The sequence below is a fragment of the Meleagris gallopavo genome, chromosome 21, assembly GCF_000146605.3.
Source record: "Meleagris gallopavo isolate NT-WF06-2002-E0010 breed Aviagen turkey brand Nicholas breeding stock chromosome 21, Turkey_5.1, whole genome shotgun sequence".
NCBI lineage: Eukaryota > Metazoa > Chordata > Aves > Galliformes > Phasianidae > Meleagris > Meleagris gallopavo.
Genome location: NC_015031.2, coordinates 8,551,200 through 8,573,973, shown reverse-complemented (window position 1 = coordinate 8,573,973; position 22,774 = coordinate 8,551,200). Strand labels below are relative to the sequence as shown.

The window sequence follows — 22,774 nt, the reverse complement described above, 5'->3', positions numbered from 1 at the left end:
GGGGCATCCACAGCCTCTCCGGGCAGCTGCTCCAGCACCTCACCACTCTCTCTGTAAAAAATTTCTGACACCTCACCTCCTTGTGTGCCACTGCAACACCGTGTGCCACTGCAACACCACTCCTGAGAGCAAATGTTTCCTAATACCCAACTTGACCCTCCCCTGTGTGACATGAGGCCATCACCTCTCACTCTATCACTGGGAGAATAAATTAACCTCACCTGGCCACAACGAGCAATAAGGTCCCAGAGGTATGGAATCAAAGACAGGCTTCAAACAAAGACCCTTCAAACATCACAGAGCTGCCTTCAGCTCCCGCTGCAGAGCTGGAGCCATGCGGCAGCGCTGCCGCCCTCAGCCACGTTATTCAGGCAAAGCTGCAGAAGGTGAAAGAGGAAAACAGAAGAGGCTTTTCCAGCACTCAATGAGACTAAAGGAAGGGTTTCTGGAAAATCCTAATGAAGTAATTGCGCCGTGTCATCAGATTCGGTGGGGGAATACTCGTGTAGAGGGAAAGCAATGCCTGCAGGCAGCCAAAGCAAACAGCCCCGTGCAGGAACACGCTGTCTGGCCTGATGGGCCCAGCACCAGAGAACCCAAAGCCTTAAAAAGAATTCCTTCGCTGCCCCCAAATTGAAAGCAGAGTGGAGCTTTCAGCCGTAGGCGTCTGTGGTTTGCAGCTATGCTGTGCTGGGAACTCCGGATACTTCCTCAAGGAATTTACATTCCTTTGAAGAAATACTATGAGGCTGTTTGTCTTTGCTAGGAAAAAAAGAAAAAAAGGAAAAAAAAAGCAGATGGAAAGAAAAAGGACATTAAAAAAAAATTTGATTGAAATCTTTGGGGTCTAAGCAAATGTGCTGGACAGGTGTTCGGTTCCTTTTGATTTAAACACATTCCCCAAGAAGAGCAACAGGAAAGCTGATCGCCTCTTGCTCCAAAACCTCCCATAAAAGCCCTTTATGAAATGAACTGCTGGAGCGGTTTCCAGATGAACGCAATTGTTGTTTCAGAGCTGCTGTGGAGCTCCTGAGCTACGACTGCTCTGCCAGTAACCAAGTCAGCTTTGTTTACAGCAGGGACAACCTGTGGCATTCCCCCAGCAGCTGCCTCCAGGGCCAGGGGTGTCCCCAGTGCTGCTCCTGCAGTGTTGGGCTCCTCCTGGCTCTTGTTTTTGGGCTTAGCATCTGAAGCAGAGGGGTCTGAGCAGCCTGAAGTCACCCTGCAGCCCGTGTCCAGGGCTGATAACTTCTTTGCTAGGGTGAAAGTGAAAGGGTTAAGCAGAATTGTAGCTGCCTGATACGCTTGCTGAAAGCCTCTGTCTTTAAGCCTCTCATACCGTGTGGATCTATGCATCACCAATGGCACTGGAAATCTTTTCCCTGTTTGTCCACATTATTTACTTTTTTAACTGCCCAGGGTTGGGACAAAGCAGATCTGAGTCTCTTATCAAGATCCTCTTTCTATAAAGGACTTTCCACCAGGGCTGGGCTCGCTCAGCGTAATCAGCAATCAAACAATAGCTGCATTGACAGCGAGCCGGGGGGTCATCCCTGCGGGCTGGTGAAACAAATCAGAAGGATGCTGTGTTATTTGATAACGATGGAAAATTACTTCCAAATGATGGGAAATACCAGGCTGCTCCCATGGGCGCAGACCACAAATGAGCTGGACACTGAGTTCTGCTCGCAGCCACACTTGGAAGCAGCAGGAATTGCAGGGATTTGGGAATTGCACAGCCCTGGGATTCAGGTTCTTCTCTGATGGATGATGGTGACGGCACTGAGTCACGCTGGCACCTGGTCACCACCACCCCAGAACCGATGGCACCAGCTCTCCGCAAAGCAAAAGCTGGCAAAGCCCCAAATCCAACCCCATGTGCTCACACCTGCGAGCTCAGGGCCAGCAGAGCTTCTCTGGCTGAGATCCATGTGAATGAGCACAGGCAGCAAACCCAGCAGATCCAAAGAAAAGCAAATGAGGCACTAATTCTCCAGGCTAATTCTATGCCGAGCTCCTAACCGGGGCTACAGAGGCCAACAGAGGTGGGAAAGCCAGGAGGGAGCAGAGCTGCCAGGGAGTCACAGCGCTCAGGAGCAGGAGCCCCAGCACACAGCACGGTTTTGGGTGAGAAACTGCTCAACTTTGCTGTGTGCAGCTGTACAGAAAGCATCCAGAAGCATCCAGTAACCATTTAATTCAGTGTCACAGTCCAACGTACAGCCAGAATTACACCTCGGCCAAAGCACGTTAAAAGTGGCACTTTACACAGGAAAAAAACCTTCCTTTATTCCCCAGAGAGGTAAATGCCAAAAGCTGACACATATGCATACAGACGTGCCAAACCCCATAAATACCCAAAAGTCAGGGGAACAAAATCCTCAAAACTGGAAATAGAAAAATGCAAAGTGGAACTCAAAATATCCAGACCTGTAGCACTCCTCAAGGGCTGAAACTAAAAATCCATTTCTCCTTTTATTTCCTCTTATTTCCAGAATGAAACACAGAGAATGAAACAGGAGAAGCCTTCAGGGAAAGACACATGACGATAACTTGAACATCATCTTCAGCTATTCATAATTCAGTGAGAGAGTCATCCACAGACGTAGCGAAAATTTATCTCAAATAAATTATTTCCCCCCTCTGGGAATAATGAATCTCTGCAGCACCATGTTCCCCCCCACCCCAACCATTGCATCCAACAACAATAATTCACGTTGTGCCTTGAGGTAATGCGTCCTTTAAGAAGGGCTGCTCACAATCCCAATGAGCTTTCCAATACCCTTCTTTTGTCACCCGATGTGAAATTAGGAGAAGAAATAAGTGAATAAATGGGCTTGGGGAGATCTGTAATGCTGTCCCTCCTCGTTGCTGCCTTCCACTGCAGGATCCTGGCCTGGGGACCCCAAAAACACATCCAAAAGACAGTGTTACCTCACCTGCTGGCATGCACCTCACTGCAGGGCTGGGGGCATGGAGCTGTTAGGAGATACCTGCCCAGTAAGGATCTCCTCTCTGTGGGTTTGTTCATTCTGCTCGAATCCTGTGACCATCTCCTGACTGCTTGGAGCAGGCTGATTTGCTGGCTGTGCAAAAGGAGTACAGGGTTTTACCATGCTGGGCACACATCCTGCCTTCCCACCGTCACCAAATGGGCAGAAGGAAGGGGTGCAGCCCCTGCCCCAAAAATACAGCCCCTGCAGGGAATAGCAGCTGTGCTGGGAGCTTCTCATTTTCCCCCTGCAATGAATCTTAGGGGCTGGGTGTACAGAGCTCATTTTTCTTTAGTCTGCCTGACCCCTCCCTCCCAGCTGTGCAGCAATGAGTACTGATGTCCACAGTGACACATCCATAGTGACCAGTCCCCTAAAAATTAAAGTCACAAGACCCAAATTCAATGAGGTTGGGACCCCACCTGGAAGGCATCTGATAGTGCATTCACTCCTCACCTGCAGGACTGTTACATGACATTTTTCCTGCTAATACCTGTGAAGCTTGAGTTAACATAAAGCAGGCACAGCTGGTCTATTGGCCCCAAAGTCTATGTGGGATTCAATCTTTTACTGAGTGAGCACACAGTTTCAGAGTCTCAGGAGAAGAGTACAGAGGAGTTCAGGAAGAAATCCAGCATTGGTAGAGAGGAGGTGATGAGTGCCTGCACTGAGCCTCCTCTGGGACACACAGACACACAACAGGAAGGGCAGGGATGCTGACACCCCAACAGATCCTACTTGGTGCTGGCATCATGGCTCTGTCCTGGGCCTTTCCAACAATTGCAGTGGAGCTTTCAGATGCCTGGATCCCAGTTGTTAAAGATTATTATTATCATTATTATTATTTTGTTTCTTTCTGTCCCTCCCAATCCCCAAATAAATAATGAAACAGGAGCATCTCTGCAACAGGGAGTGAGGAGTAACACCAAGTTCTCAGGCAAAATCCATAGTGATGCAGCAGGAGAGCCTCACTGGGCTGGTGGCTGGGACAAGCACATCATAGCCAGATGCTCTGTGCACCTAAACCCCTTTTGTAGCTGCTGACTTCAAGGTGCCTCTGTTTTCTCCACCACGGTGTCCTGGGTTTCACCCACGCTAAGCTATCTAAGGGCAAACACGCGGTCAGATTCTCCCTTGGTCTGAATGGAGCAGCAGTGCCACAGCACATGATGGGCAACAGATCACAGGGCATGAGAGCGATGGGACACGGATCTTCCAGCAGCATTTTGTAAATCTGTGCTCTCCCAGTGCCTGCAGCTACTCCTGAGCAACAGGTTCCTTCTGCTCAAAGTCTTTTTTTGATGAGTTTCTCCAGTTTCCGTATCCGGGAGGATTCCTGCTCAGGTGTTGGGGTGCTCAGTGAGAGTGAGCTGCTGTTCTCCACCCCAGAAGGAGGTGCTGGGAGGCGCTGGCGGAAAAGCTCCAGCATGCTGCTCTGCTCGCTCCTCTTCAGGCCCTGCCACAGCAAAGGGAAGCAATGAGGTTAGATCTAGGAGCAGGCACATGGGCTGATGACCGCAGGAAAACTCATTTCAAATTTCCTTTGTTCACCCCCCAAACAGCAGATCTCTCAGTGACACAGAGACAGCTGAGCTCTGCCCCTTATATATAGCTTATATAGCTATAAGCACACCAACCAAACTGAGGAGGTGTTCTTCAGGAGCAACTCTACACGCTTTCATGGTAGAAAGGACACGTCTGCCTTCAAAAATGTCTTTCCCACTCCCAAATCCCTTCTATTTCTACTGAGAGTGTCACCAATAATCTCAGAGCAGCTCTAGAAACGAGTAGAAGTTCTGCAGGACCGCTTCTAACCTTCATGTCCAGTATCTTCTGGAAAGTGTCCGTGCTGCAGTCAGCAAGAAGCTTGATGTAGTTGTCAACAAACACAACTGGGGGCTCATGTGGAGCCATAACCACCTGCCAAGGCAAGAACAGAGGAGCTCAGACAAATTCTAGGAACTAAAGGCAGTGCTGAGTTCAGGCATGAGAGTGACAGCAGAACTGGTTTCTCATAAAATACAACGTTTAAGGAACAAGTAAGATGTTGCATATGCCAACAGGTAAATGTGAGTAGAAGTCCCCTGCTCAGAGGAACTTCCCAGGGGAGCCCCTGCCCAGGGGATTAGGCAGCAGGAGTCATGCATGCACGTGCATGCAAATATGTAGGGCAGGAAGAGCACAGGACCAGACTCTTCCCCATCTCTGAAAATGTTTCCATATGTTTCCACCGCCCCATCTCACCCCAGGCTGCATTCTGTCACTGAGACATTTCTTTCTTTCGCTGCACTTCAGTCCAATGAAACAACATAGCCATGTATACACTTATAAATCCTTAATTTACAGCCCTTGTAAAAATCCAATGCTAAGATGAAAAGCTGGAACTTCAGACACTGCAGCCAGAGAAGAAAGGAAATGGCTCTGCAGGATGTGCACTCCTTGACTCCCTCCTCCGTGCTCACATCTGAGCTTTCTGCAGCTTAGCTGAATTAACATGTTTGTGCCATCCATGGGCTTAATGATCCTCCCACTGAATTAACTGCACGGGTACAAGCCAGTACACAGTGCTATACAGTGGCACTGTGTGCAACAGAGGCAACTTCTAAACCATCTCAGTAGTATGGAGGAGAGCCTGTGACCCCCGAGTGTATTACTCCATCCTTTTGATGGAGCGAATTTCATAGGGAAAAGACTCCTCAGTGTACAGTGAAAGCATCAAGGAAAGACCTGATTCTGTGCACAACTGGCAACAACGTTCCCTGCTCCTGTTGGCAATAAAAGGGTATTTTTCTTCAGGCTATTTCTACAAAAATTTAGACTTGCTTTAACTTATCTAATTACACCTCAGTCATTTCATCCCAAAAGCAGAGAATTTCAGAACTGATTTACGAATCCAGAACACAAACTCAACCATGATATCACCTTGGGTGTGTGAGCAAAGCAACATGGAGAAGCAGCCGAGCAGAGAGAGCCCAAATCACTGTCAGAAACATCCTCACAGTGTGGTCAGCGAGCAGGGGACAAACCCAGTGCCCAGCACAGCACAACTGCAGAGCTCCCTTGGCTTCTCCTGGGCTCAGACCTACCTTCTTGCTGCAAAAAGACAATGAGGGGGGAAGGGGAAGCAGGGGAGATTGCTTTGCTCATTACTTTTTATGAAGACAACACGCAGCTTTTGGGTCATTTTCCAGGCACCAGGTCTGGAAAATGAAAAAGGGCTCTGGTGAATACAGTAACTCAGACATGTTTGCACTGGCTGTTGCACTAGACAGTAAACAGGTGACTCAAGCACAGCTTGGCTCCCCTGCGGGATGAAGTCTGCACAAAGGCCTGGAGTAACCTGAACTGGAGGGTCTGCCCTAAGACAGACACTCATGGACACTCTGATTTTCACAACCTCCCAAGGGAACCTGCTTGCCTCAGCTCTCCCAGTAAGCAGAACCTGAGCACTCAGTTATCTTGAAAAATGAGGACAAAACCCTAAATGTGGTGTTAAAAGAGAAGCAGCAGCAAAACCAAGGCCAACGAGCCAGGTTTCTGCAGCAGCTGGCAGCACACCCGTACAAGCACGCATACATTCACGTGCAATCTGCAGTGCTGTGTTCAGAGCAAGGGCCCCCTGGAATTTGCTTGCTTGGATTCCCAGGCCAGCAGTCTGGCTGGCAGGTTATCAAAAGCCTTGAGTTACCTTCAGGATCATTTCAGCCCGAGTCATGCCTTTCACCACTATCCTCGTGTAGCTGGCAGGAGCCTTCCTCACCACTTGGGAACCGATGGAGGGCAGATCCAGGAGGACCATCTTCAGAGAGTGAGTGTCCAACAGCAGCTGCAATAGTTAATCACACCCTGTTACGTGGGTCCCTTCTACACAGCTCCATTAGCTGCTATAATCCAACACGCCAAAAGTTTAATACTTCTCACGCTGAAAGCATCCTGGTAATGGGACTGCAGGGACAGGAGGGGCTGACCCATGTAATGGCACTTCAAGGAGACAAGATCACCCACAGCTATTTATCAGCACCAGCTGTTGGCTCTAACAGCACTGCTCCGTGGCCTTGGGGCAGCACAGCACCTGGCACACACAGCCTGCATTCCTCCCTCCTCTTCCTTCTGACAGTAAGAACTGAGAACTACAAACAGTACAAACAATCCTGATTACCTGTAGCTGGATCATTTTTTAAATACCAAGGTCAAACGAATTACCAACACGCTTCCTCTTGCAGCTAACAAGCAATTACATCAAGTTTTCTGCATTTACTCAACCAATTGTTTTTCCACGTTAAAAAAAAATTACAACACAACATCGCTACCCTAAGAACTGCACAACATCCTGTGCTGACTGCAGCTCTCAGCCTGCTGCATGGTTGTTTTTAGCAGGCCAGCAGCAAGCAGCAGCCCCTGTGTTCAGCACTGACTGCTCAGCCCCTGCCTGATAATCCAGTCCTACGGCTTAGGATGTCTCAGAGTGAAATTAACCCCAATACTGCACTCTTCCCACCTCTAAAGAGGTGGAGGTCAGAAATTGCAGGAGATGAACTGATGTTATCAGTATGGTTCTGGGAAGCCAGGAAACTACAGCACAAAGGGGCAGTTCTGTGCACAGCAGAGCTGCTGAGCCTGGTGCTGTGTCAGGCTGTCCCTCAGAGCAGGATTCCTGTAGATCCTAAGAGACCCCATGGATTTTTTGCCTGGCTGAGGAATTCTCTTTCCCATGTAGGCTTCTTCATGCTCACTTACACGGAAAGGAAACCATTCTGCCTTAAGGCTCCCCAGCACCTCTTGCCTTATGAGACTCCAAACTCCCACCAAGTTCAGGTTTGGCAATTTTGGGAACAAAATAGAAAAAACATCCCACTTTGTGACCATGACCCCAATCTCCTGGCACAGTTCTGAGGAAAGGAAGATGATGGCCATTCTTACATAGCAGGAAAACCATAGGAGGCAAAAATCTGTTTGCACTCCCTGTTGGCCAGGACACAAACTCTGCCATCAGCCCTCTGGCTCCTTCAGCTTCACTTCCTCCCAGCAGAAGGGGCCAGCACCTGGGGCCAGTGGCACAGCCCCTGCAGGACATGGCATCCTTCTGCTCGATGGCTGAGCAGTCACTGAGTGTACACGAATTCTGCCCTTTTTATCAACATCTGTATGGACTTCTTGAATACAGAAATGGTGAAATACTACCTAGAACACAACTACTAGTTCTTACCTGTTCTGCTCCCACCATGCTGATAGGTTTGCACTTGAAGAGGTGGTTGATGAACTTGGGAATGAAAGAGCTGCAAAGAAGAGACACAGAATGACAGTTAATGTCAGTATTTGGATCATATGGGATGCTGGGCTAACAAAGCATGCAGGACCACAACAGCACGTGGCTTTCCACAAATGCCCAGTAGGTGCATGGCTCTCTAGCTGACTCTAGGCATGTTAGGAATAATAAACAGAAATTAATTATTCTGCTTTACTCCATGATGATCTTTAAGTTGAGAATTAGCACATAAATGAACTGCTGTAAATGATATATGAAGTACTATAGCACAAGTTGAAGAACAAGCTATGGTACATTCTACACACCAGGATTAGTACAGCTATTCACGGACATGGAGTGGAAGCATCTAGATTGTATCCAGAACTGACATTTTACTGCACACTAGTAATTCCACAGCATGTATATTATAAACTGAACTTGAGGTCCAGCCAGGGCTGGAGGTCTGCAGGGACACACACAGGACACACAAGGCATCCTTCCAGAGAGCTTCCAGCCAACAGAGTCAGGACAACACAAAGTTTTGTGAAAAGGAAAACACCATTCTTCTATTTTGCTATTTTTCAGACTCAGGAAGATGCTCAAGGTACATACACTCAATAGCAGAGAATTTGGTAAAGATGGAAGCCAAGCCCAATATCCACCACATTGGACAAAGCATCCCAGAACTTTGGTTTTGGCTTTTTGCTTCTTGTTAGCAGGCTGTGTGGTTGCTTCGTGCTCCAGTGGCAAAGCAGCAGGAGATAATGGCCCTCATCAGGTGGATGCAGCTCATGTTATTTCCAGGGCCTTTTCCACAACGTGGTGGCAATTCTTCAGTTTCAGCATCTCTGTCCTGAGGTCTCACAGTTGGGTCTGTTTTCTGAATGAGGCGCTGTTTATGGTGATGATTTGAATTCAGTGTGGTTTCCCCATCCCATCTGTCAAGCTATTTTTTCCCTTCCAATGAACAAAGGAGCACCGTCAGCGTCTTGTTTGTCCTGACACCTGTTTTCCAAGTCAGGACTTTTATTTTTCACCCTTTCTCATGAACGAATGACAAAAGCATAACTCAGGCATAGAACATGCCAAGCTGCTGAGCAAAAAGCACGAAATGGCTCAAGGAAGAGCCTTCCCAAGCAAAATCTCCTTCCCTTTCCCTTCACTCAGACACAGCTGTGAACTCTCTCACTGAATCATCCTTTCCTGGAGAGGCATCAAGTAGAACAAGTTCAAACCATTGCTGAGAACCAGCTACTGGGCTGCCCTAAACAACTCTGAGTTTGGCCACTGAAGAAACAGCCTTGGCAATAGAATGCAAATAAGAGGAGAAAAACAAGCCCTGTCTCCTCCTGTAATAAAACATTTAGAGATAGCTCTGGAGGTAGGTTATACCTTAGAAGTCCATTTTTCAGGTGTGTGAATGATTCCCAGAAGGCAGTTAGTGAGTGCTGAGCACAGCTGGAGCTCAGGCAATGCCAGCAGCTCCGGGTGCAGCATTGTGTCCAAGGGGAAGAGCACAGGAGGTTCCTGTACCTTTGATCTGCATGGGGGTCCAATGCTCTTGCTCTCTGTAAGGTCAGGCATGGAGCTGATGCTCACATTGTGCATGAGAAACTTTTTAGCGCCGTATAACCACGTGGTATCTCACAGCCAGCACTCTGCCTCACATAAAACCATTCCCAGGCCTTTTCGGATGGCCACCCACAATCAGTGCAGAAGGAGAAAGCCACCTTCCATCCCTGCATGCCTGTTATTTCATGCTGTCTTATTGGAAACAGCTTTTCAGCTCTAGCAGGACAGACGAGACAAACCATGAGATCCAAGGGCTGCTCTGTTTTTTTAGGGTGTTTTTTTTTTCTTTTTAAGAGCAGTTGCACTTAAGTGAGAAAAAAAAAAAAAAAATCACTCGACTTTCTTGTGTAGGACTCAGAGTTTGGCTCCTGGAAGCAAACCCAGTGTGAGCGATACGTGCACGTTCAGCAGTGAGTGCTCAGCACAGTTTTGTGCTCTGAACGCCTTTAACTCCCTGCACATCCACAGAGCTCCACTGGATGCCAGAAATCATTTACAGCTTCAGCTGTAAAACCAGCTCCATCGAAGCAGACAAGTCCCTCGTGTAACAATAAAGCAGACGAGGAACCTAAAGCGCAGAAAACCACAGCATGCAAGAGGCTCCTATCTGATGGGAGGGGCTCAGCCTGTGTTTTCCCAATCTCCCACACTGATGTGCTGAGCAGGGCAGGCAGGGAGATGAGCTATGATGGGATGTCATCCCAAGCATCCCGGTGTCACTGCGTCACCGCAGTGCTGCATTACGCTGTGCCCAGCCCTTGTGGACTCGCCCAGGCTGAGCTCAGCATTCTGCTTCCAAACCAACAGAGCTCCTTGCTGCAGCCCTCCTCCATGTAACCCCCAGGGCCGCTGCTGCACGCCTCTCACTAATTCAGGGCAGTGAGGGTTGCACATGGGTCAAAACAAAGCAAAAATGACAGATGAGATTAGGGGATTGATGCAATTCCTGACGGTAATTCTTCTCCTTCCAGACTTGGCTCACATCTCTCTTTTAAATTTGGTGACTTTAGATGCCTTCTCCCCCGTGGTCCTGTAACTCAACCCCAGCCCTCGATGCAATCCATTAGAGCTGAGAAGTGGCTGGCAGGTCACAAAGATGCAGGCATTAACATATAGAACGCAGCTTTCTGTGGTGTTCCATGGAATAAGCTCTGATGAAAGCACACACTTCAGATCTGGACTCTTCTCATATGTGAGACTGAGGTATTTTATGCAGAGCTTACAGGGTATGTGCTTAGCAATAAAGCTAAAAGGGAGACAACTAAGCTGAGGTATTATGAGTGTGCTGTGAACAGCTGAGTAAATTTTTTTTCTATTATTATTTATCACTATGCGAGCAATATAAAATTCAAGCATAACCACATAAAAGGCTTAAGTGCAATACATTTTCACTGGGACAGCTTTTCAAACAGTGATTATGGCCAATGTCATAATATGATTTATCAGTAACTGCTCCTTAATGCAAACTAATGAGTACCCAGAGATAGAAAGGGGGAATGAAACGCTGAGGCCAGCCTCCCCGCTGCGAAAGTTAATGGTTCTCAGGAGAGCCTACTGCAGCTTTTCCTGCTGAAGCAGGAACTGGAGCACTGCTCTCAAATCCACACAGTAACTGCCAGGCCATACGGTTTATTTCAGGATGATTAGCTTATTATGGTTGAATGAAATGTGAAAGTATTTTAAAGGGAGACACATGATATGTATGGTGCTGCTCCCAAGGCTCTACCAGGATAGCCACGTGCAGCTACAACGGGCCAAGTCCTCCTGTGCCTTTTCCCTGGGGCATTGGATGCAGAGCTCAAATGGCCTCAGGCAAGCAAGCAAGAGTTGAAAACATCTTCCCAGAGAACTGAATTTTGGTTTTGGATACATAGCTTCAAAGCTTGGATTTCCAGAAGTGCTGGAGAACTATACCCTCAGCCCTGAATACAAAGGCAAGAAGAATTTTCTGTCTCATTTTCCAGTTACTTTTACAGTATCAAACAATTTGCCTGGAAAACACTCAGATATTTGCATTTTGGGGGTTATGATGTTTCCAGACCTTTCTTGAGACAAGAAACTGAACTATCTTTTAATTTTGCCAGCAGCTGCAGGTGTTTGCTGCCCTACCCCATGTGTCTGGATTGGAAGGGTCTTCACCCAAGCACTGCCTGCACATTAGGAAGCAAACAATGGTCATGTATAGACAGATTGGTGAAAAGCAGAGGAATTCTGTGCCACGTTGGTAACTTACTTTGCAAACTTTATACAGAACTGAGTGAAGTACTTTCTGGTGGATGCCAGGTTGTCACGGATGATGGGGACGTTCTGCTTGATGTGGAGAATCACTGAGGTGACGTAAGGACTCTGGTCACCAACATGTTCCACGTTCTGCCACTGCATCTGCACAAAGAGGAGACAATAAACAAGCAGTTTAACTCACCAGGATTCAAGCAATACATAAGGAGAACTGTACAAGCTTCCTGCAGAAGGATCTCTGAGGAATTATCAAGAGACTGTCTCTGCAATTCACCACCATCGAGGTCATACCCCTTGTCACTGCATTGACTGAGCAAAAACAGAACAAAATACAAAGGAGGAAAACCCAGAATGGCCCTTTCTGCACCAGAGCAGAGAGACTATGACTGGTAATGGGAAACACCAGCATTAAAAGAGGCTTTTGGAGCACCCTAGGCTGCCTTAATATTTAACAGCTCCTAGTTTTTTGGGATGAAGTGCCCATATAAATCCTTATTACAGGCATTTCAGAAAATAACTGCAAGCTTGCAAAGTCTGGATTCCTGCACGGCAGCCAAGGCTTTAATATTGGAGAGACCGATGACAGATAGGTGGAGGAGGTAGAAATGAAGTCCAAAACACTCTAAAGCAATGCAGCTCACACTGAAATACTTTCAGTGTACCAGTTGGGATGCCAACTTCAGCTCAGCCCAAGCACACAAAGAAAAAAAATTACTCAAGCTCTCATTTTGTTTTCATTTACTGTCAGCAGAAACACAACAGACCATCCTCTGTCAGCCAGATGTGTGACTCTGTTGGCTTTCCCAGAGCTCTATGTGAAAAAAAACATGAGGAGCACACACAGCATGAGGCGTTAGGAAAAAAGAAGCACTTGGGTTGGACCATGATGGTCCTGGCAAAACATCTGCGTACAAAACTGAGCCTCAATGAGGAACACAAGCAAAGTGCTCCCAGCATGGCTGCTGTTCATGCACCCTGCTCCATGGAGCTTGCTGAGAGATGCAGCTCCTCGTGCTGGAGATGGAACAGGAGGAAAATGTGACAACCAGGACAATTGGACAGATGCAGAAGGTGACTATTTTTCTTTTGACTGGGCATTTGTTCTTAAATATTCCTCCTCAAGTTCTCAATTTTGCATGTAAAGGGTTTTTTTTATTCCTGTTTTTAATTTAATTACAGCTCCTTTGTCCCCCAGTTGATTCACTCTCATCCAAACAACATGCAGCAGCAGTGAGTTAACAGGCAAAAGAAGCCAAATTCTTTACAAAACCACAGTGTCTGACAGTCTGCACGCATCCTACCAAGGCTGTCCTTATGTACAACCAACCAACCAAAAACCCAGACTGCTCATCTCCCAGAAGCTGCATATTCAGAAGGGATATTTCTCCTATCACCTGCTCTACAGGCTTTAATTCTTCCTTTTCTCTGGAAGGCTGCTCAGCAGGCAACTGCTTCATAGAATAACTCAGGTTGGAAAAGACCTCTCAGAACCCCAGGGCCAACCCCAACCTACCCCACCGTGCCCACCGACCACATCCCCTCCCTGCCATATCCCCAAAGATCTGGAACACCTTGAGGGATGGGACATCCCCACTCCCTGGGCAGCTGTGCCACTGCAGCACTTCCTAATATCCAACTTCTGAAGAAAATACTCAATACTCAGGATTTGGGTATTCTCAGTGCTGGCCCTTCTCAACAAACAGCAGTCCTAGATGAACATCCCCATCTGTAGGAATGGCCAAAAAGTGGGAAGGGACTGCTGAGCTGACTTATTACAACAACAGAGTAACCTTTTTCATTTTGTTGGTTTTCACTCCAAAAGCAATACTTTACAACTGAGACTTTAAAGCTCGGACAGTAAAAATAGCCCTTTTTGTGTGTATTTCACCAGCAAAAAAAAAAACAAAACAGTAGCTGCAATGCAAGAAATCGTACACATACTGAAAAGTCATCAAAAGAAATATGAGCCCAACTCTTCTGGTAAAGCTTTGTTCCTGACATTTTCAATTTATACCTCTTTTTCCCCCATTGTATGTTTTTCTTGGGATATCCACATAGTTTACATACACTAGCTGAAAATCACCCAGAGGATGAGAGCAGAGGAACCACCAGATCCTGTGTCTGCAGCAAAACGGGTCACGCTGTGGATTCACTGGGGATGAACCACATCTCCCTGTGCAGCATCCCACTGCCAGCTCAGCATCACAGGGCACAGGGAGCACCCACAGCCCCGGATCAGTGCACGAGGAGGGAGCAAAGTGAAGGCTGGGGGCAGGGAGCACCTGGATCCAGGCTTCAACATGCTCCTGCTGACTTTAATTAGCAGCTGGCAGCTCTGATCTCTCTGCTCTCGGGTTTTCCTTGTATGCATTGGAGATGTTAAAGCTGTGCTTTTAAAGGCTTGCTGCTGTCCATTCAATTGTAAGGAAGTGAGAAATTACAGCTGTGCCAAAAGGTTTTCAGCAAAATCTAAAAGCAGCAAGCAATCTACTTGAGTCACTGAAATATTCCCCAGTCCCTGTTCTGCATGCAGTTTTACATATAAATCGATGTTTAATTCAGCAAATAAATGAAACCTTATCCAGTGCAACCCATAAGCTTAATTGGGGCAAAAATACCTCATGCAGATGAGCTGCTTCTCATCCCAAGAATTAAAAAGCACACCAGGGAATTAAATGCCACAACACGTTCACAGCACTTTGTTATCCACAAGAAGTACTGTGTGGCAGCAAGCCATTTCTTGGCAGAATTTCCATCATCTATTCACAAACGTACATCAGATTCAAAGAAAGGATCAGCCCTGTTCCGTTCTGGGCATCAGGGCTGGACATCAGAGCGAAATAAACGAGGAGGAACTGAACAATGGGAGAGCCCTAATGGAGCAGCAGCCTTGAGATAGACACATCTTCACGTTACAGAAACCTGGGACGGGTCAGCCCAACAGCTTTTAATACAGACTGAGATTTTACACTTCCAAATACTAAATGTTAAAGAAAGGGAAGAAGGGGGTGAGGGAAAAACTCTTGCACCATACCCAGGTTTAGTAAAACTTGTATAAAGAGAATAGGGAAATGTGTGCACAAGTGACAAGTATTTATTTAGTTAATTTTATAGCACTTCGCTTGTTTATAAATCATCAGTCCCATCACATATGCTGCATCTTACTAGTTTTCCAAAGACAAAAATAAATGGCTCACCAGCTGCTGCTTTCCCAAGGCTGTGGTTTACTTGGGTATAAACAGAGCCAAGTGATTCCAGCTCTGCTATGCTGGGTGGGTTCAGGAGGATGTAAGGAACTGTCATGGCAAAGAAACGACACCTGAAGTACTGAGCCCTTCCTAATGGTGTTACTTTACTGGGGAAAAAATCCCCTTTCTGTAGGGGACTTGTGCAAGCTCTCTTGCTAGCTGCATTCCACTTCCAGTGTTAGCTGGGGGTGGTGGGGCTAGTGACAGCTGGACTATATCATAAAGCAAAAAGTTAGCAAAATTCAAGGCACGATCCTACCAAAATGGAGATCTACATTTAATATTTCTGCTTTAAAAACAAAAACAAGTTCAATTCACTTTTGTTGTCTTCACCTTTGTCCAGAGCCCTCTGGGTTTTCACAAGACTTTGGCAAGAAAACACAGCTCTGCATTTCAAACACATAAAAGCCAACAGCATAACTGCAATCAAATCCTTCAGCTCAGCTCATGTGGGCCTCTCTAGGAATGGCTCCATACATCCTCGGGAGGAGCACAGAAGCATTAGGGCTCAATATCCCAATTCCACATTACCCTCTGACTGTCTCCATCTAACAGCCAACAAACCAGCAGCCAAGTGAAACTCCTCCTCACGGAATTCAAGCAAGGCAGCAAAAGAGAATGCACATTTGAAATTTCATGCTCAAAAAAGTTCTCTGCATCTTGAGGACTCTCACTAGCGTTAGCACTGGGGAGTCTGAGGTAGATACACAAAGTATTCAGTTGTTTGTGTGTTTAAAGAGCTGCAAAAGAATAAAAGCTCTAACATGAATTTTAGATTTTGGAGTGAAAGATATATTTATAGCTACAGTAATTGCTGCTGCAAGAAGCAAAAAGCAATCAATATATGGTAAGACTCAGAGTAAAGAATGAAATCAAGCAATCACAGCAAACAGGACCTCTAAGTAAATGATGTGCATGTTAAGGTTACCTCTCCCCAGACAAATCCACCCTTACCTTGCTCATAGCAGTCAGGGCAGGGTCACAGGCTGCATCCAAGTCCTGCACTAGCAGCTGTATGCTGTTGGAAATCACACTGGAGAAAGAATTAAGCATAAGTTTTAGGACAGTATTCAGTGTCAAAACTGGTTTATTTGGCTGTGGAAGGAAGAAAACCTATTAGATGAACTTGGCATTATGCTGTGCATTCACATGGCTACAACTTGTACTGAAAAGAACCCAGGAAAATCTGCATGTTGTTCACCAGGAGCTGCACAAGAGAGGACATTTTTATAGCTGACTGAAAGGTTGCAAATGGGAAGAGAAACCTATTTGCCTACATTTCAAACTAAACACACCTGCTGTAAAGCAGCAAATGTGTTGTAAATGCAATGCATCACAACACACCACGAGAGCTTTGATGCTGGTTATGCTGGAAGCCACTCGAAACCTTCACTCCAGACAGCATAGAGCAGTACTTCAGCAGCAGGGAATGAAACCCATACAATTCCAGGCAGACACACAGGAGTTTGTAGTGAGGAAAGCCCAGGCCATAAGCAAGCAGCCTGCATTCTAACAGAGCCTACAAAGTTCAGGAGTTCAAAGGGACTCTAAAGGCCACCCGTAGCCTCACAACAGAGCAGGGCAGAGATTTAAATGACAGCAATTTTCCCTCAGTTGAGCTTCAAGAGCCTCCCTCCAAAAATGCTTACCTACCACAGAGGTAAAAACCTCCCAGCCCATTGCTGTAAAAGTGTTTGGAGGTAGCTCCACACTATCTGTGATGAAATAAACCCTTCCCAGGGTACGTAAGCAGCAACATTTTATTTTCTTTATGACCCTGAGTAACAGAATGTCAAATCTCAGGAGAAACAACTTGTTTGATGCTGAAGGAGCGAACGCCAAAGAGAGTTTTATAGCTATGACTTAAACTGACAGCAGACTGAACAAAGTGCTCTCCTCTGGAACAGACTGAACCTCAATTAAAAGGTCTTTGCTACAAGATACATCACATCAGGCCTGACAGTTTAACTTTAAAGATGTCTTAAAACAGCAAATACAAGCTATACATTAAAACAGTTTCCAAAACACGCAGTATTAGCTGCCTAGGACCAACTTCATTGCATGGCAGCCACTGCTGAAACTGAGCAGTGACAAAATATCTCCTGACAGGTCACAGGAAAATGCAGAACTCACTCTTGCCTTGCTCATGATAGGAAAAATTCCATTGCATGGTGTTATTTTAGTTCTACTCCCAGTTAACTTGCTTGCTTTGGCTTAGTGGACATAACAGCCCTATTTTGCAATCAAGGATTCACTCTTAAAAAGGTCTGAGAATTATCTAGAGGAAAGGGAGTGTGCAGCATGGAGCAAAGCCCAACACCACATGAAAAACCTGGATGGAGATCCAGTGAATCCTGCCCACTGGAGTGAGACAAGAGCTATCACAGGAAGGAAGTCTTCTGAAAAAAATTTAATCTTGCTGCTATCTGGGCTGAATCTTAGATTAAGGGAGAACTGGCAATCCAGATTATTCCCCCGTCTTTGCTAAGGTTTGCTTTTGTCTGACATGAGGCAAAACAATTTTTTTTTTTTTGCCTCAATTTACTTCTTTCAAAAAGTATTCTATGTGTTGATGGTAGTGGAGAGCAAATGATGCTAGAGGAGAATATTTTTAGCATCATTACATGAAAAGTTATTTTAATGAATGATAATCTTCTCTCAATTACAATCCCTGAATGTAAGATTGAATCGGTCTTTTATGTCATCTGAAACGGGGTTTGATCATACTGACAAGGCTGCTGATTAACAGTGGGAAGTTAAAGCAGGAAGGAATGTACTGAAATAGCTTCCTTTTCTGAAATGTAACAGCTACCTCACAGAGCTGCCAAGATGCAAATGATGTTTCAAATGGAAACTCACTATTTCCTCTCCTCTTTCCAGTGCTCTCGTTCCTTTGGCTAGGATGATGGGGAACAACTACATCTGATGTCTGTACTACTGCAGCTCCGGACCATTCCTTCACCAAGGAAATGCCTATACCTAGACTGCATGTCTGAGTGGGCCCTACGACACTGGGATTTTTGGGTTAAATTACTCCAGCACCATCTGGCTGACAAATGAGGATGTTTGTTTGATATACTGTGGGAGGATGCATCTGCTCCACGTACATGCTGAAGGTGTCAGTCTCTCCTGTTAGGTTGATTCTCTCCACCAGACTTGCATCCACTTTTTCTTTGAGTTTCTCTTCCAGCTGTTAGAAAACAAAAAAGCAACAGAAAGATCAGAATTCCTACTTGCATCCTGGAAAAGTCAGCTTCTTAAAACCTAAACTGTGATCAAACTGCATCCACAATTCAGTCAGTGAACCCTGGGTGTCACCTCAGAAGTGCAGGAGAGGAAAGCTCACCTGCTGAGTCGTTGCCAAGCAGTACTCTGCAGTGCTAAGGATACTGCAAATGAGGCAGAGCTCCTCTAAAGTAAACTTGGCTACTTCAGAGCCTTCCTTTTCTTTCAGCAAACTAGTGATGGTAAGCCCACCACTGCTGCTAGTTGTCCTGGAAAAAAGACAAAAGCTGTAAAGCTTTCATGTGTACACAGATACATACTGCAAAATTACTTCAGTGCCATAAAAAGTCTTCGTGACCATTAAGTCCAATGCCTCATGCAACAAAGGGCAGTGTATAACTCTTCGTGCATCAAACATGCAATTGCTATTTTGGTTAGGAAGTATCTTTTAGAAAAACAGACAGAACTGGATAGCAAAACTTCAGGCAAAAGGACAGTTCAGTTATTCACAACATGTTAGGTTAGGATGTAGATCGAATGCAGCTTTCTCCAGCTAACTTCACCTTCACTGTCACTTACTCAAAATCTAATTAAAGATTACAGGAAAATTTCAATGCCTATCGGGTCCTTTCTCATATTTATCTTCTCAATACCAAACAGATGTCAACACACATTTGAAACTTTGGTAACCCATTTTAAAAAACTGATAATATCAACACAGTAAATTATAGAAGATGTGGCTTTTTTCCACTCTGTTCCAGTGATTAACTGCTGTGTATCAACAAAGAAAGAACTCTAACTCTAGTTCAGGGTCAAGAAATTCCCTACACCTCAACGATTAATAATCCAAATCCATTAAAAAAAATAGGACACCGCTATTTATCTTGGACAGCAAAAATGGAGCACACCAAAAATACAAGTACAAAGAATGCAACTGATGTCTAATGGAGAATGCACATTAAATTTATCTTTCCAATTCTCTGGACACAATCCTCTCTCTTCCATCTGTGAAAGGCTTTACTGGCTTCAGAAAACTCATTCTGATGGTTCCAGCTTTACAAGGAAACAACCAAAGATGGTAAATAGCGTACAAAGTTATCTGTAGTTAAGGTGACTGCATCTCAAAGACCTGAGTAATGACCTACACATGATTTCCTTTATTTTCACTGCATTTACATCTTCATAATTAATTCATGCATTTATACAACTTCATAGAGCACAAAGCTACAGGTGAGCACTCTGGCATCACACAAATAAACCATCTTCATTACAAATTACTGTATCTGGGCACGACGCTGAGCTTTTAACACAACAGAGCTGAAAGTCACAATGTTATTTTTTTCACCCAAGTAGCAGAAGTCTTGGGCTGGTATTTCAAAAGGAACTTCAACAAACTGTAAATCTGACTGCTAACCAAAGCCAAATATAAAGCTAACTTCTAGCAACCCTTAAAAGAAAACAAAATGAACAAAGAAACCAAGCCATGAGCGACCATTTGGTCCCTTGCTGTAAATGAAGCCACAGTGCTGCTACGTGGTTTCTGTAACAGCAAAAACTAAGCGTTAATAAGTTTGTATTTATTAATTATCTTCACAAAGCATCTGCTCCTCACTGGAATGTCTCACCAGACCGTGCTGCAGCATTTGGGAAGCTCAACTCACTTGGGCAGGTTGCCAGACAGGATTTTCCAGGCATACTCCCGAAGGTACTTCTGGAAGATGGTGGTCAGGGCTATCATGGGTTCACCTGTGCTGAGCTGGGAGCACTGCACCATGCACTTCTTGTAATACACAAAGAGGTCAGCACAGCTGGGCAGGACGGCTCCTCCTTCATCCACGTTGGGCTTGGGAGGCCCTTGAGCCTTGAAGTCAGCCACAAACCTGTCGATCAGCTCGCTGAGATTCCTGTCACAGAGAAACCATGGAAAGATACTTTAAAATGTTGGGGAGATGCCCTGTCTTACGACACCAATAAACACATTCTAGCAGTCAGGTATTCCAGCCCATTCTCATCTCAGCACAAGCCTTGTGCAGCAGTGAGCGCTGCGTTGGTGCGTTTGATGCAAGCGCATGAAGGTTATGCTCAGATTTCATTGCTGGCACCATCAGAAGCAGCAGGCAGACTCTGCAGATCAGTGACCTCCAGAATTCAGCTTTCAAAGAGATGTGCTTGAGATGGCACACCATTAGCCATCATGTGGTTCTGCCTGAAAACCACCTACTATTGTCTCCAGTGATTTGTTATAACCTGGTCCTTACTCAAACATCTTGGTCTTTAGGCAACAGTGAGCTTCTCTCCATCGTTTCATAGTGACAAAAACACTTCTAAGCATGGCAGAGGTCCAGAAGGAAAGATGATGTGACTCTTCCCCAGTAAACACACAGACTGCTGCACCAAAAGGATGAGCTCCTACCACAGACGATCTGTCTGGGCCAGGCTAATCTACACAGCTGTGCTGGCAATGCCAGGGCTCCAAAGTGTGAAGCAAGACTCCCAAGCTTGAACTTGGCTCAGAAGCTATTCAGGTAGACGGCTGCTTTCTGCTTTGAGGACTTCTCGCAGCTCTGATTCCACAACTACACAGTTCCAACAAGAACTGTAAAACCATCAGGCTGCTGAACTGATGTGACAGATCTCTACACTGGCATGAGCAATTGAACAGTGAACTGAAGCACTGATTGTACTTGACCACAATGAAGCAAAATCTCCCTTCCCCCATGGCTGTACGCCAACCACACAGATGGTGCTGCAGGAGGGCTCACATGTGCTATGAGCTGCAGCATTCCTTCAGGTTCTCTAGCAAAGCAGACGTGGCTTGCCCCTTGTCAAAAGTCCCACTAAATTAAACAGCTGCATCTCTACCTCTGCATCTGCACTTTACTCCATCTGTGCAACAAAGTGGAGCTTTCTTAGCACTCACCAGCCACGTGTTTTTTTCAGGCTCTCAGGGCACAGTGAGGAATGTCAATGGCTTTTCATTATGTTTACTCCACATGCTCTCCTCCATTCTGAGGCAAAGTGAAATGTATCTGCATTTCTCTGGTTCTCTCCCCCAGCCCTGAGGTCTTGTCAATGGGGTGCACAGGCAAACGCAGCTGGCCAAAATAGCTGGGAGAACAGTGCCAGAACTTTGTGCTTCTTCTGATCCTAACCTGGACAAAGTGCCTGGCAAAGGCAAAGAATGTGCTCATTTTATTGCAAGATGGAAACAAGCAAAACATCAGGATACTGCGCACACACCTGATGCCAATGATTCTTTCTCCTTAGTTTCAGTTGGCCCAAAGACAATATGAAGGCTGACAGCCCTTTGTGAATGTGTTGGTTGGACAATGGAAGCACAAACCATTTGGCAGAAAAACCTACTGGGAGAGGAAACACAAAGAAGGCAGGAGAGCAATAGAAAATGAGCATTCTCTCCATGCACGTTCTGCAAAAAGGCTCTGTTCTCTGGTAGTGCAGATGCGATACTTCCTAACAGTAGCATACCTACTGGGAGCAAGAAGTGCCCAAACTTAACCAGGAAAAAACATGAAATGAAATCATATGAACAGAAGTGTCTTCTGGCTTCCAAGCCCTCCCTTTCCTATTATTCCTCTTTTAAATTTCTCTCAATCTATTCAGTGATTTTTCTGCATCTCTGGCCATCACAAGAGGAACTACACACTCTTCAGAAAGAAGAACACAGTGCTCAGTCTCTCAATCTGTTGAGTGGTGTGAACAGTTGGCAAGGGGGAAAGCCAATGGCTCTGAGATAGCTTGGATCACTGGCAGGATATTTTCCACGGGCTGGGTGTTATGGAAGTCCCTTTGTTCACAATGCTGCAAAGAGAAAGTGCCAGTTTTCTAAACAATCTGAATAAACACAAGCACTTCAGCATGCTTGCACACAGCTCCTCCCTCTCAGCACTGCAGACCCAGCAGAGCCATTGCTCCAGCAGAAGGGCTTAGCTCACACATGTACACATCTATTGCTCCAGCAGATCACAAGGAAGAGCTGAGGACGTATATCCCTGTGGGGAAAGAAATGAGATCTGCTTCACTGTTAAGAAATCTGATATTTACACTGCAGTTATGAGTGGAGAACAGCATCTTTAAAGCTCTTCTATAGAGATTTAACAGGAGACACCTGAAACATTTTGGCACCGTGTTTCTTTAAATGGGTATGGAAACAATTTTTCAGGAGAAAAGGACCAGGCAGCTTTCTGCCACAGACTTAAGCCAACGGTGAACTGCCACACTGCCTCCTTTACCCA

The 22,774-nt window shown here is 45.8% G+C and overlaps 1 protein-coding gene across 1 annotated transcript in view; it reads right to left on the bottom strand.

Annotated features, from left to right (window-relative positions):
- Positions 1–2,181: 2,181 nt before the first annotated feature.
- The window catches only part of VPS53 (VPS53 subunit of GARP complex), a 45,268-nt gene continuing 24,675 nt past the window's right edge, over positions 2,182–22,774 (bottom strand). Inside the window, exons 11-20 of the mRNA XM_031556464.1 lie at positions 20,183–20,425; positions 18,643–18,790; positions 18,404–18,486; positions 16,251–16,329; positions 12,044–12,192; positions 8,200–8,269; positions 6,682–6,819; positions 4,809–4,913; positions 2,994–4,449; positions 2,182–2,896 (exon numbers count right to left, since the gene is read on the bottom strand). Of these exons, the coding sequence (XP_031412324.1) occupies positions 4,279–4,449; positions 4,809–4,913; positions 6,682–6,819; positions 8,200–8,269; positions 12,044–12,192; positions 16,251–16,329; positions 18,404–18,486; positions 18,643–18,790; positions 20,183–20,425 (1,186 nt within the window). The 3' untranslated portion in view covers positions 2,182–2,896; positions 2,994–4,278. The remainder of the gene's footprint in view (positions 2,897–2,993; positions 4,450–4,808; positions 4,914–6,681; positions 6,820–8,199; positions 8,270–12,043; positions 12,193–16,250; positions 16,330–18,403; positions 18,487–18,642; positions 18,791–20,182; positions 20,426–22,774) is intronic.